Source organism: Lagenorhynchus albirostris, chromosome 1 (assembly GCF_949774975.1).
Source record: "Lagenorhynchus albirostris chromosome 1, mLagAlb1.1, whole genome shotgun sequence".
Lineage (NCBI taxonomy): Eukaryota > Metazoa > Chordata > Mammalia > Artiodactyla > Delphinidae > Lagenorhynchus > Lagenorhynchus albirostris.
In genome coordinates this window covers 87,917,504-87,933,680 of record NC_083095.1, presented here as the reverse complement: position 1 = coordinate 87,933,680, position 16,177 = coordinate 87,917,504, and the positions used below count along the sequence as shown (strand labels likewise).

The 16,177-nt window shown below is 38.4% G+C and overlaps 1 protein-coding gene across 1 annotated transcript; it reads right to left on the bottom strand.

The window, feature by feature from the left end:
- Positions 1–1,155: 1,155 nt before the first annotated feature.
- Positions 1,156–15,942, bottom strand: TRIM69 (tripartite motif containing 69). The gene is made up of 6 exons (XM_060168971.1): positions 15,553–15,942; positions 14,619–14,714; positions 12,064–12,297; positions 11,253–11,275; positions 11,046–11,170; positions 1,156–1,717 (listed from the first exon to the last, which is right to left on the bottom strand). Exons 1-6 carry the CDS (start codon positions 15,925–15,927, stop codon positions 1,176–1,178), a joined length of 1,395 nt encoding a protein of 464 aa, XP_060024954.1. The 5' UTR covers positions 15,928–15,942; the 3' UTR covers positions 1,156–1,175.
- Positions 15,943–16,177: the final 235 nt, after the last annotated feature.

The following is a 16,177-nucleotide window of genomic DNA, read 5'->3' as shown; positions in this document are numbered from 1 at the left end:
AAGGCTCCAGGCACAAAATAGGTCCTTATTACATTCCAGTTAAAATGAATTCATTTTTTTTTAAAAAAGGTAATTTCTTAAATGTAGCCATAACATGTCATGGCTGTTTGCCCAAATCAGCAGCTATAAATGTATGTATATTGTATATACCAACACTACACGAATATTACCTGTAGTTGTATGTATCCTTCCCACTGTGACAGATAGGATAGAGGGCTTTTATCCTGCCCAAAGAGCTGTGCTAATTGTAATTTTAGAGGGCCATACTGCAGGTCCTAAGTACTGCACCCCTGCCCCCCATCTCTCCCAAAAAACCTGTCAGATATAGAGCATGAAGCCCAGTTAGATGGGACTTCCAAAGGAAGGGAAATAGGGGTGGTTTCATCAAGGGTACTGCTGAGATCAATAAGCCTAAGAAGTTTAGGCTTAGAAAGAAGGAACAAGCTAGAGGATGAGTATATTGGAGAGGACACAATGAAATATACGGGTATTTAAATTATAGGCAGGAATGACTAAAAGGATATAGTCAAAAGTAAATGGAAATACTTAAATGTATTTGAATACAGAAAAACAAGTGCTCCATAGGTAGGTAAAGCAAGAAAAAGGGATTGAGAAAGAGTCAGAGATTCGCTGGACTAAAAAGTATCTTGAGAGAATTCAAGACAAGAGTATAAACTAGCCCAGAACATTTTATTCTTTAAATCTCTGGAACAGTTTTTTTTTAAATTACAGTAACAAGTTCCAGAAAATAAATGTATTGCAAAATGTATATTAAAAGATAATTAAATAGGAAGAAGAGCACACATTAAGCACACATTAATCTATTGAGTCATTATGTTGGAGAATAAGGACGGTATGATAGAATTTCTGAGCATGTTTTAAAAGGGTTCCTGAGCATCACAAACTCAAGTTGCATTTTGCTCCAGTTATAATAGGATGATGATCATGCTCATGAGAATGGCTCCTGTGTCATAGTAGACCCCAGAGAGTTAGAATGACAGCTTGAAAAGCTCCAGTGAAATCCACTTAGAACAGTGAGAACAGAATTCAATTTGTGAATCCTCTTTTCATTATTCCAGAGTTCCCCATAAATTGGGAAGAGAAACCAGTGAGACTGGTAAACTATTTCAATACCTCTTTAATAATGCTCTGAATTTGTACAATAGTATGACAAATTACTGTGGATGTAAGATATGCAATGGTTCTTTATTCTCTCCACCATCATTAAGGCAAGGGCAGAAGTAGGGATAAAGTTTCTCCATGAAGGTGCTACTGAAGGTGTAAATGTGGGTCATAGTTTTAGCATTGTAGAAGGATACCTGCCCTCCCTCATAATCCAGGTATATGCCCACCTTGTTGAGATTGTTAGTCAGTTTCATACTACAGGAAGGCAAATCCAGAGCCTTTAGATCAGTTTGGTTCCTTAGTCTTAAAAGCCAGAATCCTTGCTCAGGAGTTAGAGGACAGCTGCCCTTCCGAAGGATGGATTCTCTGACGACTCCAACTGTCCATTTTGTCTTCTTTGCTACTTGTACTTCCCAGTACCACCTTCCAGATGTGAAGCCTTTTGAGCCCAGCACAGCCACACTTGAGTCAAACCTCTCTGGATCATCAGGCATTACCTGCTTCATGTCACCATGCCACACACTGGTTTGGTTTTTGGAGAGCACTAGATTTGGGTGAGCAGTTTTAGGGTCCAGAGTTAATGGAGATAGGCCTAGTAAGAAAACAAGAGAAAGCAGGGCATGGGGGAAAAGGGATGAATGCAGGTTCCCATAGATAGTATTCACATAGACATCAGTGCTTTATCTCCCCATGCCATATACTCTTAGACAGGCAGGTAATTACTTATATACTTTATATTGTTTTGATATCCATGTGGCTATATTCTAGACATTTTTATATTTGTGGTAAAAATCAGACTTTACTCTGAAGCAATTATTATACTCTAATAAAAAATGCAAATAAGATAAATCTGTACTAATAAATATAAGAAAATACAAATGCTGAAAGGGTAAAGATTAGGTAAGTGGGTCCTAGGAAAGCTTTCTAAGGGCAATAAGCATTTTAGTTTTGATGTAACATCTATGAGATGTATCAGGATGCTTTGGCTAAAAAAAGGCAAAAAAGGAATGAGTTAAAAACAGTAGCTTGCATGAGAGAGAAGATAAGGGCTTGCCCGTTAGAAGCAGGTGAGCCTGAGCTAACTGGCACAGAATTTAGAGGACAATGGTGATAAGTTTACATTTGGTTTAATAGACACTGGAACTTTTGAGGTCTTGAATGGTTGATGCCACTGATAATCAGAATGTGGTTCACAAACTGTGTAGTTGCCAGTCTGTGACAGGATAGTACAGAATTGAGAGTAAGCTCTTGGAAACTTTCATAGAATTCTGACAGTAATTTTGTCAGTTGATTTTGTTAAAAAACTGGGCTTGCACTTTGTAATCTTTGTTATTTTAATTCCACTTTTTCAAGTAATTAATTTATATCGTATTCTACAAACATAATCAGTTTTAAAAACTGATCCTTTATCACAGGTAATTTGAGAAGTATTGGTTTAGACAAATCAATGGGCAGCAGTATAAAAAAGAATTTCTAAATGAAGAGAGATTGGAAGCATATCAGCAAGAAGGTGACACAAATACTAGATGTGAGGTAATTGAACCTTGGCACAAAATTTGATACAGGAAACACAAAAACTATTGTATGTTCACATCATGGACACAGATACAAATATGCATACATTTGTTGTTAATGGATTTACTTATACTTGGAAGGAAGATCAATCCAGTCTATCTCTCTCTTCTCAGAAAAGCTTGAATCTTTTCCATCATCCCAAGGATTTTTTCTTTCTAACAAGAGGCTTTGAAGAATCCTGAAAAGTTCCCATATAGGCTGAATCTTCTCTCTCACACAGATCCTCATCCACTTTGGGTTGTTACTTTTTCCAGTATGAGAACTAGGATTTCTTTGGAGGTATCATAAAGAATTCCTGCCAACCTTTTAAGAACCACAGTCTGCTCTCATCACCAAACCTCTGACACCTCCAGCTAGCTCAGCCGGCCTTGGTTTTGAGGATTCCTAGGAGTCAGCTTTGCATCCCCGCTTTTCTTCTTATGCCATGTTCAATCCAACAGTAAGTTCTGTCAGCTCCACATTTAAAATATATTCTGAGCCTACTCAGAATATATAGACAGATAACTTCCACAAATACCACTGGCTTCGAACTACTGCAATAGCTTTTTAACTGTTCTGTTTCCACTCTTGCCTATCTGCAGCCTATTCTGCCCATAACATGAATGAGATCATCCAGTTCTCCTACTCAAAATGCACTTATGCTTCCCATCACCCAAGGTAAAATCCAGAGTCCTTACAGAGCAAACAAGACATACATGATTTACCCACTTCTCTGACCTCATTTCCCACCACTTACCACCCCCTCGCCCCATTTAGTTTGGTCCACCCACCTTTGCCTTTTGGCTGTTCCTTGAACATACTAAGCTCATTCCTACTTCAGAGACTTTACACTTTTCTTTCCTTGTCCCTAAACACTCTTTCCCCATATGTTCACTCCTTCACATCATTCAGGACTTTATTCATGCAAGTTCAATAAAATGTTAATGATAGAATCTAGGTAGGTGTAGGAGTGTTCATTGTAAAAGTCTTTAAACTTTTCAGTATGTTTAGAAATGTCCACAGTAAAACATAGGGAGAGGGGACTGTTTGCTCAGAGAGGTTTTCTCTGGCCATTCTATCTAAAATAGCATGTTCATCTGTCTATCGCTGTTTGTACTCTTATCCTGCTTTATTTTCTCTCATGAATAATTATTTACTGAGTATGCCATGCTTTGTTTTCTTCACAGTAGTTATCACTATGTGAAATTATTTACTTGTTCATTGTCTCTTCCACTGGAGTGTAGTCTCTAGAAGGGCAGGGACCATATCTGTTTTGTTTCCTCATATATCTTCAAAATTTGGAACTGTTCCTAGGTATTCAAGTAACTATTTGTTAAACAAATAAACAAACTTCAATTAGAGTTCCATTTGAAACCTTGACACTAATTAATTTCACCATGCTTCATATTCCTGTTATCCTTGGCATAAATGCCCAGAATGTAGAGTCCTCTAATGATTTATTCTCTACTGTACTTTTATCCCCACTCTTCTGTTCTTTACCTGCTCTGCCTTCACCCATCCTTCCACTGTTCTCACCCAACCCTTTCCACTCTGCCCTTTAGAACTACCTCCCTAATTATCTCTCCTGTATCCTCAGTTTACAGAATTCTCTCATCACCTCCTTAATTTAACATAAATCTGGCTGGTTCTTCCAAAAAAACAAACTAACTAAAAAACAGCTTCCAGAAGTTCATGAGACTATTCATTTTCTAAATTCAGATGCCAGAGATCAGGTTGCCACCACTGCTACTTCCAGACCCATACTCTACTCCTCATCCTCATGTAAAAACATCACTCTTCATTTGAGACTCTTGTCATTCCATTTCATATTTCCCGCTATCTCTATTTGATGCTATTATGTACAAAGTTCCTGGTTATACCCCCTGCACTTTGGGTTAACCTTACTTCTCTACCCCAAATCCAGCCCATCATCTCAAGTGATTTTACTATCTTTTATATACAGCTACTCTTCTATTCTTGCATGTCCTTGACTTTACTGCTGGTGACTTTTGACTCCATTACATCCAAGCTGTCCATATCAATGACTATATTCTGGATCTTGTAGTCATCAGGAACTATTCATTCTCTAAAATCTTCAATTCAGATATGCCATACTCTTTATTTTTTGAGCTTTCTCACTCTCATCTCTCCCTACAACCATTACTTGACTTCATTAACATCTCTGGTCCCCTACCTCTCTTTATTATCTCTCTTTCCTTCCTGGCTTAAAATCCTTCCCTAAACAGTTAGCAGTGATAGCTTTGTTGTCAATAGCCTCAACACTTTTATCCTCTTATGCTATTTCTGCAGCATCTGCCATGCAACTCTCTAACCTTGGATTTATTCAACTATTCAAATTAACACCCCAATTCCTGACCATTGCAGGAGGAAAATCACAAAATTGTGCATACAGGTACCACTACAAATTCATTATTTCCACTCTATGCTTGGCCATCAGCACTGCCCAGAACTCTTATATTTCCCAAATCAGATCCTCTCCAATTCCTCACAACAGCAATTTCAAACCTTCCACTCCCACCTCAAACCCCTATTCCACCACTTCCCTTCTCACTCCCAGGCAGAAGACTTCATCTCCTGTTTCACAGAGAAGCTACAGTACATCTTATAGGAATCCCTCAATTCTTCCCACTCATACTGCAAACCCCACCCCACAGAATTGTTCACTTCTACCATCTTTATCTCCTTTCCAGTTTCAGAGGAAACTGTGGAAAGCCAATACCTCTCTCTGCTGTAGCTCTCACTCTTCCCTACTTCCACCAATTATTCCCTTTCTTATACTGTTGATTTCTGCCTTTCTACAGGCTACTTCCCTTCAGCATGTTTTCCATTCATACATCTTCCCTTCTTAGTGAAACTTCTCAAATGAGTGATCTATTCACTTCATTACTGCCTCATTCCAAATTACTCCTGAACCCTACACAATAACTTCTACTCATTCCACTCTTTTGAAATTGGCCTTGCCAAAGTCACCAGTTGTGGTTTAAAATATCTCTTTTCCAGTCATTTTCTAAATTGATCTTCGCATTTGGCGTGAATGACCATTCCCTTCTCTTTGACAGTCTCTTTGTTTTAGATTCCATGTGGACTTCATTTCCTGGTTTTTCTTTTATTTCTGTTGCCAGAATTCCTCAGTCTCTTCTGAGGCTTCATTGACCTTCATCTGTTGTTATTCTCTATAACATGCTCTCTCTTTGACTGTATGTTCTCAGTTTCCTTAGGAAATCTCATTTACATGAATAGCTTCAGCTACCCCCACTCTATATTGATTATTCCAGCTCTGGCCTCTCTCCTAAGCTCCAGTTAGAATAATTACCCATTTGAATATATTCACTCAGTTGTCCTGTAGGTCAACACAACATGGCCAAAACGGAACTCATCAGCACCCTCCAAAATCTGCATCTCCTTTATTTCCATCCTTGACATCACCTTTCTCTATCTCTTACCACCAGTTACTGTCCTGTATATTTCAGCTCCAGGAATTCTGTCTCCAGAATCTATTCTTTATTTTCCATTCCCATTCCCATGCCTCTGGCTTACATCTTAATAATGTTTCACCTAGAGGGTTGCTATAGACTCTAACTTGGTCTTCTAGCCTTTCCTGAGGAGCAGAAACTGTCTTTTATTTCCATATCCTTGGAGCCCAACTTAATGCTTAGCATGTAGTAGGCCCTCTAGAAGAGTGTGTTGAATGAATGAGTGAACTTTGGTGATATTTTACTAATACACACAAAACTAAAGGAAATATATTAAAATATTTTAAGTTAAACAATTCCCTACCCTGGAATACATGAAAAGCCATATTGTCCATGGTTGCTTTTTCACTGCAATGGCATAGTTAAGTACTTTCAACAAAGACCAAACAGCCCAAAAAGCCTAAAATATTTACTGTCTGACCCTTTACAGAAAAAGTATCAGCCCCTATCCTAAAGCAACAGCCTCATTTATAAGGCAGGAAAGAAGAAAATATGAATCTGCAGAATAAGCAAAGGCCTAGAAATAAGAAGTATAAAGTATATTTTACCAGCGTTTGACCATGGTACATTATTATTAAAATAGCCATCTATTAAATAAATCCCATTTGATTTTCTTAAATGTAAAGTTGTACCAAAAAGAAAAAAATCAGTTTGTGCTTTAAATGATTGCTAAAAGTGAAATTTGATTTTACAGGCAAAGAATACCAGAAGAAAAACACTGTGATCCTGAGACAGCTAGAATTTGCAGGGTAGAGTAACACAGAGGAGGGAGCTGTACATAGACTTTCAAACATCTACAAAGGGATTCCCTCAAGGCTGTGGCTGAATATTGCCACATGCATGCGGTGAAACTCACTAAGTCCAGAGAGAAAATCTCCAGAAAGCAGTAGGCCTAATAATTTCTAGAGCTCACACAAGACTGGGAATAGTTTTCAATCCTGTCAGCCAGAATGGAAAAATGTTATAGTATGTAGAACATCAGACAGAGTACTCAGAAGGTTAATACCTTAGAAAATTGCCAAAGTTAACCCTAGATTAAAGGCTGCTCTTGAACCACTCTCACAAAGCTTAAAGGCTCAGCAAAGCTTAAAGTGTCAAAAGGAACAAAGTTATTTCAAATAACTTCACTAAATGCCAAAGTTAAATCCATAGAGCTTAAAGGATTACAACAAAATTCAGCAAATAGCAATGTAAAACTGATCATATTTGACAGCCAGAAGAGACAAATCTCTCATGCAAAATTCCAAATAATTTATGTAGATACTCCACTCTCAAGGAGGAGGGAGCATAACTACCTACTCCTTAAGTGTGGGCTACACATAGTAACTTGCTTCCAAAGTATACAGTATGGAAAAGGGAGAGGGGAATAACTTTACAGTGGAGAAACTTGACAAACACTACCTCAGCTAGGTGATTAAAGCCAACATCAACAGTCGTAAATTATGTTGACAGTATGTATGCTTGATATGATGTGATGAAAATGGCACTTTAACTCTGTGGTTTTCCTCTCAATAACTCATAACCCTGGTCTTATCATGAGAAAATCATCAGACAAATTGCAATAATGTGGCATCCTATGAAATACATGACCAGTATTCCCCAAAACTGTCAAAGTCATCAAAAAACAAGGAAAGTCTGAGAAACTGTCACAGCCAAGAAGAGCTTAAAGAAACATGACAACTAAATGTAATGTGAAACCTTAGATGGGATCCTGGAATAGGAAAATGACATTAGGTAAAAAAAGAAGGAAATCTAAAGAAACTATTGACTTTAGTTAATAGTAATGTATTAGTATTGATTCATTAATTATAAATCATGTATCACACTAAATATAAGATAATAATAATATAAACTAGGAATGAGGTATACAAGAACTCTCTGTACTATCTTTTCAATTTTTCTGTAAATCTAAAAGTATTCTAAAAAAATTAAGTCAATTAAAAATTTAAAAAAATACCAGCCATGCAAAGCAGCAGGAAAATATGACCTACAGTCTCAAGAAAACTCACGCAATAACAACATGTTAGAAATTACAATAGTGGTGGAATTAGCAAAGACATTAAAACAGCTATTTTATATATATCTTCTATTTGCATGAGAATGTAGACGAAACAATAACATGGTATGGAGAGAAACTGAAGATATAAAAAGACCCAACTTTTTGAAGAAATGAAATGTATCTGAAATGAAAAACACTTTGAACAGGATTAACAGAAGATTAGACAGTGCAGGTGAAAAGATGAGAGAACTGGGCTTCCCTGGTGGCTCAGTGGTTGAGAGTCCGCCTGCCGATGCAGGGGACATGGGTTTGTGCCCCCGTCTGGGAAGATCCCAAATGCCGCAGAGCGGCTGGGCCTGTGAGCCATGGCCGCTGAGCCTGCGCGTCTGGAGCTTGTGCTCCGCAACGAGAGAGGCCACAGCAGTGAGAGGCCCGCGTACCGCAGGAAAAAAAAAAAAAAAAATGAGAGAACATGAATAGCAAGAGAAGCTATTCAAAATGAAGCACAGAAAGAAAAAAGGCTAAAAAATGCTGAACATCAATGACAAGTGAGACAATTTTAGGTGGTCTGACATATGTAAAATTAGAGTTCCAGAAGGAGAGAAGAAAAGGTGGATAGGTAAAAAAAGCTCTTGAAGAAATAATAGCTGACATTTTCCCAAACTTGGTGAAAACAATAAACCCATTGATCCAAGAAACTCAATGAACCACAAACTAAATAAATAAAAAGAAAACATACCAAGATCCAGCATAATCAAACTGGTGGAAACAAGTGACAAAAAACGTAAATCTTACAAGGAGAAAAGAGATAGTACATACAGAGAAATGAATATAAAAATGATAATAGACATCTCATCAGAAACTATACAAGTAAGAAAACAATGGAGTGACTTTTTATATTAGTGAAAAGAAGTCCATTAACCCAGAATTCTATATGAGGGAATATATCTTTCAAAAAAATAAGGTAAAATAAAACTGTGGTGGTATCCAAACATTGTCAAGAGAAAACCCAATATGTAGTGAAAGATGAAAAAAGTGACATAAAAATGGAGATTGATATTAAGAGAAACAAAAAGAGTCTTCTAGATCAGCGTGGACAGTACTCCATATGGATGAACCAGAGGCCAAAGGGAGGGAAAAAAAAGAAGCTGGAGGCAAAGCGAAAGAAAGAAAGGGGGAAAGCAAAGCAAAGGCAGTAAAGGCAGTGAAGGGTTTGGCCTGGTAGACTCTTAAAAACAAAAAATGTCACATGGGATAGATCTTTGATTAGAATGTATACATTAGTTTCAGCTTCCACCAAATGAAAACTTTATTTCCATATTTTAACTTGGCCTTTTTCAATTTAAACGCAGCGTAACTTCTCAAATTTGTTTTGGGAACTTTAATAAAATATCTTTTTTTTTTTTTTTTTTTTTTGTGATACGTGGGCCTCTCACTGTTGTGGCCTCTCCTGTTGCGGAGCACAGGCTTTGGACGCCCAGGCTCAGCGGCCATGGCTTATGGGCCCAGCCGCTCCACGGCATGTGGGATCTTCCCAGACCGGGGCACGAACCCGTCTCCCGTGTCCCCTGCATCGGCAGGCGGACTCTCAACCACTGCGCCACCAAGGAAGCCCCCTAAAATATCTTTTTTGATGGAGTTAAAAAAATCAAAAAGATCGACATTATCAAGTTTTAGCAAGGATTTGGAGAAAACAGGACTCTCATTCACTGGAGGTGGGAATTAAGACGGTACCACCACTTAAGAAAAAAAATGTGATAGTTTCTTATAGTTAAGCATATACCTAACATACAACCTAGCAATCCCATCACGAGATATTTACCCTAAAGAAGTGAAAACACAAAGATTTGTAAACAAATGTTCAGGCAAGTTTATTCGTACTAGCCATAAACTAGAAACTACCCAAACGTCCATCAGTTGGTGAATGAATAAGCGAATTGTGATGTATCCATAAAATACAGTGATTGATACATGCAACAACATAGGTGAATCTCAAAAAGCATTTTGCTAAGTGAAAAAAGCCAAACAGAAAAGACTACATAATGTATGGTTCCACTTATATGAGATTTTAGAAAAGACAACTAAAGTGAAATAAAGTAGATCAGTGAGTGTCAGTGGCTGAGGCTAGAAGAAAAGGATTGACTGCAAAGGGGTATGCGGGAACTTTCTGGGATGACAGAAATTTTCTATATCTTGATTTTGGAGATGTTTACATAAGTGTATACATTTGTCACACTCATCAAATTGTACTTTACAGTTGGTGAATTTTATTCTGTGTTAATTTTACCTCAGTACTGTTTTTTTTTCAGTGTCAGTTACCTGGAAAAATTAACAGGGATAGATTGGTGATTTTCATTAAATCAGTAACTACAAATAATAATGAGTCTATATGAAGTCTATAAAAAACTTTATTTAGAGCTTTATTTCTGTAATGATTTTTATAGATCTCTAAACAGTCTCCTAAGATGAGATAACTCCATGTTATAAACGTCAAGCACAAGAGGAACTGTATTCATACACACGATGAGTATGTACAGTAACCTCCTCCTCCAGGGCAGAGATGCCTCAGGGAGTTACATAACTGTTTTAGAAAAACATTAAAATATTGGTTGTCACATTTGATAGAACAGTCAAACAAAATGGTAGGCTGAGAAGTAATTCGGACATCAGACTCTGTTTACCAGTACAGAGTCATAAATTCTTAGATGACGGTAAGAGAAGAAATTCAGTCGTACCAACTAGCCTTCTTTTGGCTAAACTTCACCCCTCCCTCTGTCCAGACTCTAATGTACTATTTAGGGCCACAGAAGACATCCCACAGATGAAACATAAAGTGGGAGCCCCAGGAACAAATAACTACTACCCACTGATACCTGGAGAAAGAGTGGACTGCATTTCCCTCCACATCATATACTGGATGGGACCTTTGAACAGGCCTGGGTTCAGCTTTCTGGAGATAAGCTCTCTGGGTGTCAGCACCCTCATTCCTTGCTCCAAGCTGCAGGGGACATAAATCATTTATTCTTAGACATCCTCCAGGGACTGAAGGAAGGGTATTAATACCACAGGGAAACACTTACCTATCCAAGAGAGGTGTGATGTCCTAGGAGAGGAAAGGAGAAATAGAAAGGTTAGATGCCTGTTCATCAGCTCCAGAAATTTCTTTGGTCATACTGGCCACCACCAGAATTTGATGGTCAAAACTGTGATCCTATGCAGATGGTCCCCATCCCATTGCCACCAACTCCTCTCATCCTCCATATGCCTTTTCTGATCTTCATCCTTCATCTATCCCAGGATAAACTGGCTTACTTTGCTCTGATTTTCTAGAGTTCCCTTTTACAGGGAACAAGGAACAGGGAACAGAAAGAAATTAAGGTTAAGCTATTTTTGCCTACACTGCCACATAGTCTCAGGAGAAAAACACAGTAGGTATTCCAACCCCAAGGCCACTTTTCCTTACTCTGGCTAATCAAGCTTCTGATCACTGAGGTAGTAACCAATGCCACTTTAGAGGTGAAGCGTGAGGAAGCAAAAATTGACCAAAAGCTTTTCAAACAGGTCAATTTATGATTGCTGAGAGCCAGTAAAAGATACAACTTTTTGGCAACATTCTTACTTTTGAGAAATAAAGCTTCAAATTTCTTTATGGAGAAATATTAAAACATGCTGGTTTTAATGGCATTTTATTATCTTCTTTTCTAGGAGTGTGAAAGTAAAGCTTTCAACTGAGTATAAGGTAAAAGCAGCCTCCTGCTTTTCTCCCAAGGAATCTTAAAAGCACTACAGCAGTTTTTTTACCCTCCTGGAGGGGAAAATCTGCTTCTACACCGTTTCCAACCCTCTTTCCCCCTCTATTGTACCCATAGTCATGTTGGTATGGAGTCTCACTTTGAGAAAGTCGAAGGAGTTCTGCTGTTCCATCCGTGCCTGGATGCTCACCAACATCTCCCTGGCTAGGAGGCACTGTTCTTGAATGTGGCTCAGATTCAGCTCCATCTCCTCATTCAAGGCTTTCCCCTCTTCTCGGAGCTCATTTAAAGCGTCCTTTTCTTTGCTGTGCAGGAACTGATGCAGCTTTAGAAACTCTGAGGAGATGTGTTGCTGCAGATGTAGCTTGTTTTCCTGGAAAACTCCATGATCATCACGATGGTAGTTACTGAGATTGACACTTGAGGATGGGGGCCCACACCACTAACACTCATACAACTTGGGAAACATTATAACAGAAAAATGCATGCAAATGGCTGACTATCAACATTCAACTGTACGAAAAGGAACCCTTTGGGAGACTTACTCTGTCTTTCCCAGCTAGTTTAATAGTTCAGCACGAAATAGTCAAAAGTCATCCTAGGTTCCTATTACAGTACTGAGGTGGTAACCAATGCCATATTAAATAAGACCATGGGGTTAATCAAACATTTTTAAATGAATGATAATTCCCTTTTATCCAGAAGTACAAACCAATATCTACCAAGTGATTCTGTTAGACTGGGTCCATATGAGGCTGGAAGAACTGTCCTTTTTTAAGAAATGAGAACTAGGGGAGATGCCATTCCTGCTGCCAGGACAATATAGAAAAAGCAAGAGATGGGCAATGTCTGAAGCACTGAAATTGATAACTGCTACACTGGCATCTCTTTTCTTAGGTGACCTCAACATCCTCATGGGTACGCCATCTGACATCCTGGCTTCTCAGTTCCTCATCATCATTTCTAGTGATTTTTACCTTTATCTACTCGTTCTTTTAGTCACATTGAGGATTTTATCATCCCCAGCAATTGTACCATCTCTAAAATTACTTTTTATGCTCAGTTACTCAGGAACCCCTATTGCAACAATTATTGGGTCTCATTGAAACATCCTGTTTATTGACCCCTTCATTTCCATTCATCAACTTCTCTCTCTTCGTGTCCCCTATTATCCAGCTTACATTCTATGGTCAGTCATTATAATTGCACTCTTAAAATAGTCTTAACTCTCCCTGTCCTCTAGGTCAGACTTTTCCATTTTTCCTTTTACCTATTTCACCACTATCTCTCAGTCTTATTTGTTGGTTCTGTCTCCTCTAACCAAGCTCTAAATATTAGATTACTTGATATTCTTCCTGGGGCTCTTTCCCCTTCTCATTCTACACTCTCTTTCTAGGTAATAGCCTCTCCTTTCACAACTTTAAATACAATCTATATGCTGACTTCTTATTTTCATCCTAGTGCAACTTCTGAGCTCCAGATTCCTATATCCAACTGTCTGTTTGATATCATCACTCACCTCTCACATCTAATCAATCCCCACATGCAGGTAATTTTTATTTCCAAAGCATATGCTGAAGCTATTTATTTCTTTTGATCTCTACTGCCTTTCTAGTCCAAGCCATCATCATTCTCTGGGATCACTGCCGCAGCCCTCTGCTAACCATTATCCTTGTCATTGTCTTTCTCCAATCCATAGTCCACATAGCCACCAGACTGATGCTTTCCAAATGAGATGAAGCCATGTCCTATTTAAACCCTTTAATGACTTCTCATTATTCCTTGGATGAAGTTCAAAATTCCTAACATTATCTACAAGGGCCTACATGATTGGCCCCATATCTGCCTTTTCAGTCTCATCTTGCTTACCATGATCCAGCTTAATTGGCCTTCTCTCTGTTTAACATAACAACTAACTTCCTGTCTCAGAACTTTTCCGTATGCTCTTTCCTCTTCACAGAACATTTTCCAGGCAATTTCCTTCATATTCACCTGACCCAGTTCACTTGGCTAAGGATAACACTTATCCTTTCAATTCTCAATTTTTAATAAGTGGCTTCTTCAAAGAACACCCAGTCTAGATTAGGTTCTCCATTTATATGCTCTAATATACCCTATATTTTCATTTATAGTAGTTACCACAGTTGTTGTTTTATTGTTATTGGTGGGATTGTTTAATTAACATCTATCTCCCACCATGGTAGGAATATAGTGTCTAGTATAATACCTGACCCACTCAATAAATATTTGTTGAATGAATGATGTTGACTGTAATAGCTGAACTAGGAACTCTTACAACAAGAACAAGATTCTCTTGAGACATCATTTCCATCTATCCTTCTTCTTTCCCTCATTGTACATATTTCTTCTTCCAGATGCCAAATGCCAGAGAAGATACCCCTCTACAGAATAATTAATGAAGAAACAGAACTCCCAGTTTATTCCCCCAACCTAGGAACTGATTTGCCAAGTCTCTAACCATTAACCTCCTGTGAAGTTGAAAGTATAAGCAATAGTTTTATTTAGTTTTAGGGAAGCTAGGAAAGATCAAATCAGATGAGAAAAGCCAGCAATCTGAGAGACCTGGGTTCAAAGGTGCCTGGTATGTAAAGGTACCTTTCCACTCACATAGCTGAAGTTACAAGGAGGGTATATTCCGGTTGTATCTCATAACCCCTCTACCCTGCTCCTCACCTTGTGAGCAGCAATAGCATCTTTCTGCATGTTCCTCAGGGACTGAAGTTCCTTCAGGGTTGCCTCCAGTTGACCCTGATGGATAGTAAGCTCCTCCTGGGAATACCATGTAGAATTAACACAAGGTAATTGAGAGATAAAGGGCCATCTCCCCCAAAGCCCCAGGGTGTCAGGGGTAAAAAAAGCAAGCTCTTGTTACAAAAGTCTCCTTTAGCCTGTATCGTAATTCCTGTCTCTTCCAAAAATTGTGAAGAAAATTACAAGCAGCAGAAAAACTTAGTTTTATCCTCTTATTAGCTAACTTCAGGGGTTTGAAGAAGATAACAGAGCTCTATATATTTTCTGCTCTAGTTACATTGTTCTCACTCTCTATACTTTTACTTGCATTGTTCTCACTTAAAACACTCATTTCTTCCTTCTGCCCATCCAAATTCAAATAATTTTCCAGTTCAAGCTTTCTTTCACCATGCCTCCCCTGACTATTTCAGTTTTCTCTAATCTCCTCTGAAATTCTAAATATTTGTGAATTACAAATGTGACAAAAATTTAGCTCACAACAGTAGACTATCTTATATTGCTTTGGTTGTTTTATTCATTTTAAACTGGACTAAATTTCAAGACTTTTATAACAAAAGCAGTATCTTATATGTCCATATTCTGTACAGTGTCTAGTAGAATGCTGTCGTGGCAGGGTTTGGGTAAATATTTGATTGACTGAGGGAGTAGACCAGAGCTCCTTCACTGCTTTCCTATAATTGGCAACTATAGAAAAAGAACTTTGCAAGATATATTGTATTTTTTGAGCACTCTGAGCTTTCTAGTAATCATCTGAATAAAGGGGTGGTGTTGGAAGAGAGAAGAAGTCCAACAAAAGATTTTTCCCAGCCTTCCTAAGGAATTGCTCAAGATTGCTCAAAACCCAGGGCTCACCCACCATGAAGAAACGGACAGCATCAGAGATCTGCAGGAATTCGTTAGACTGCCCCACAGACAATCGAACATCTTTGCATTGAAAGCATATCAGTTTCCTGTCTGGCTTACTGAACAGTTTCAGGTTCTCTCCGTGCTCTGGGCACTGTGGATGGCCCTTGAATAGGGGTAGCTTCTTAATCTTCTCTACCAGCTTCTCCAGTACAAGGTTAAATGTACAGTTGCTGTATTGACATAGCATCTTACACTCAGGACAGAATGTTTCTTGTGCTTGCTGCTTCCAAAAGTTTTGGATACAAGACTGACAGAAGTTGTGGCCACAGCTTAGCATCAGTGGATCACAAAACCAATCATTACACAGTGGGCAGTGTAACTCCATAGTAATATCTTGTATCTGCACTTTAGAGGGTATCTGGGTGATGAAATCATTCACTTCAACGTAGTTGTCTGGGTCAATGTTGACAGAGGGGTTGGAAGATACCTTTGGAAAAGAACAGCTAAAATGAGTTTCTCTTTCTCATTGCCCATTTCAGCATTCCAGGATAGTGGGCTCTATTCCTAAAGGAGCTGAGAATTGATGCAGTCTGAGTAAAGGCACCATAATCTCTTCTTTGAAAGTGATCAATAAA

Bases quoted from the DNA above. Each gene is read 5' to 3' on its own strand.
- TRIM69 (XM_060168971.1), bottom strand. From the start codon at position 15,927: ATGGAGTTACACTGCCCACTGTGTAATGATTGGTTTTGTGATCCACTG. The intron at 11,276-12,063 runs GTGAGACTCCAT...TTCCTCTCCTAG, and splicing joins ACTCCTTCGACTTTCTCAAA to GACATCACACCTCTCTTGGA. The intron at 1,718-11,045 runs GTATCAGTGGGT...TTTTCTTACTAG, and splicing joins GCAGTCCACTCTTTCTCCAG to GCCTATCTCCATTAACTCTG.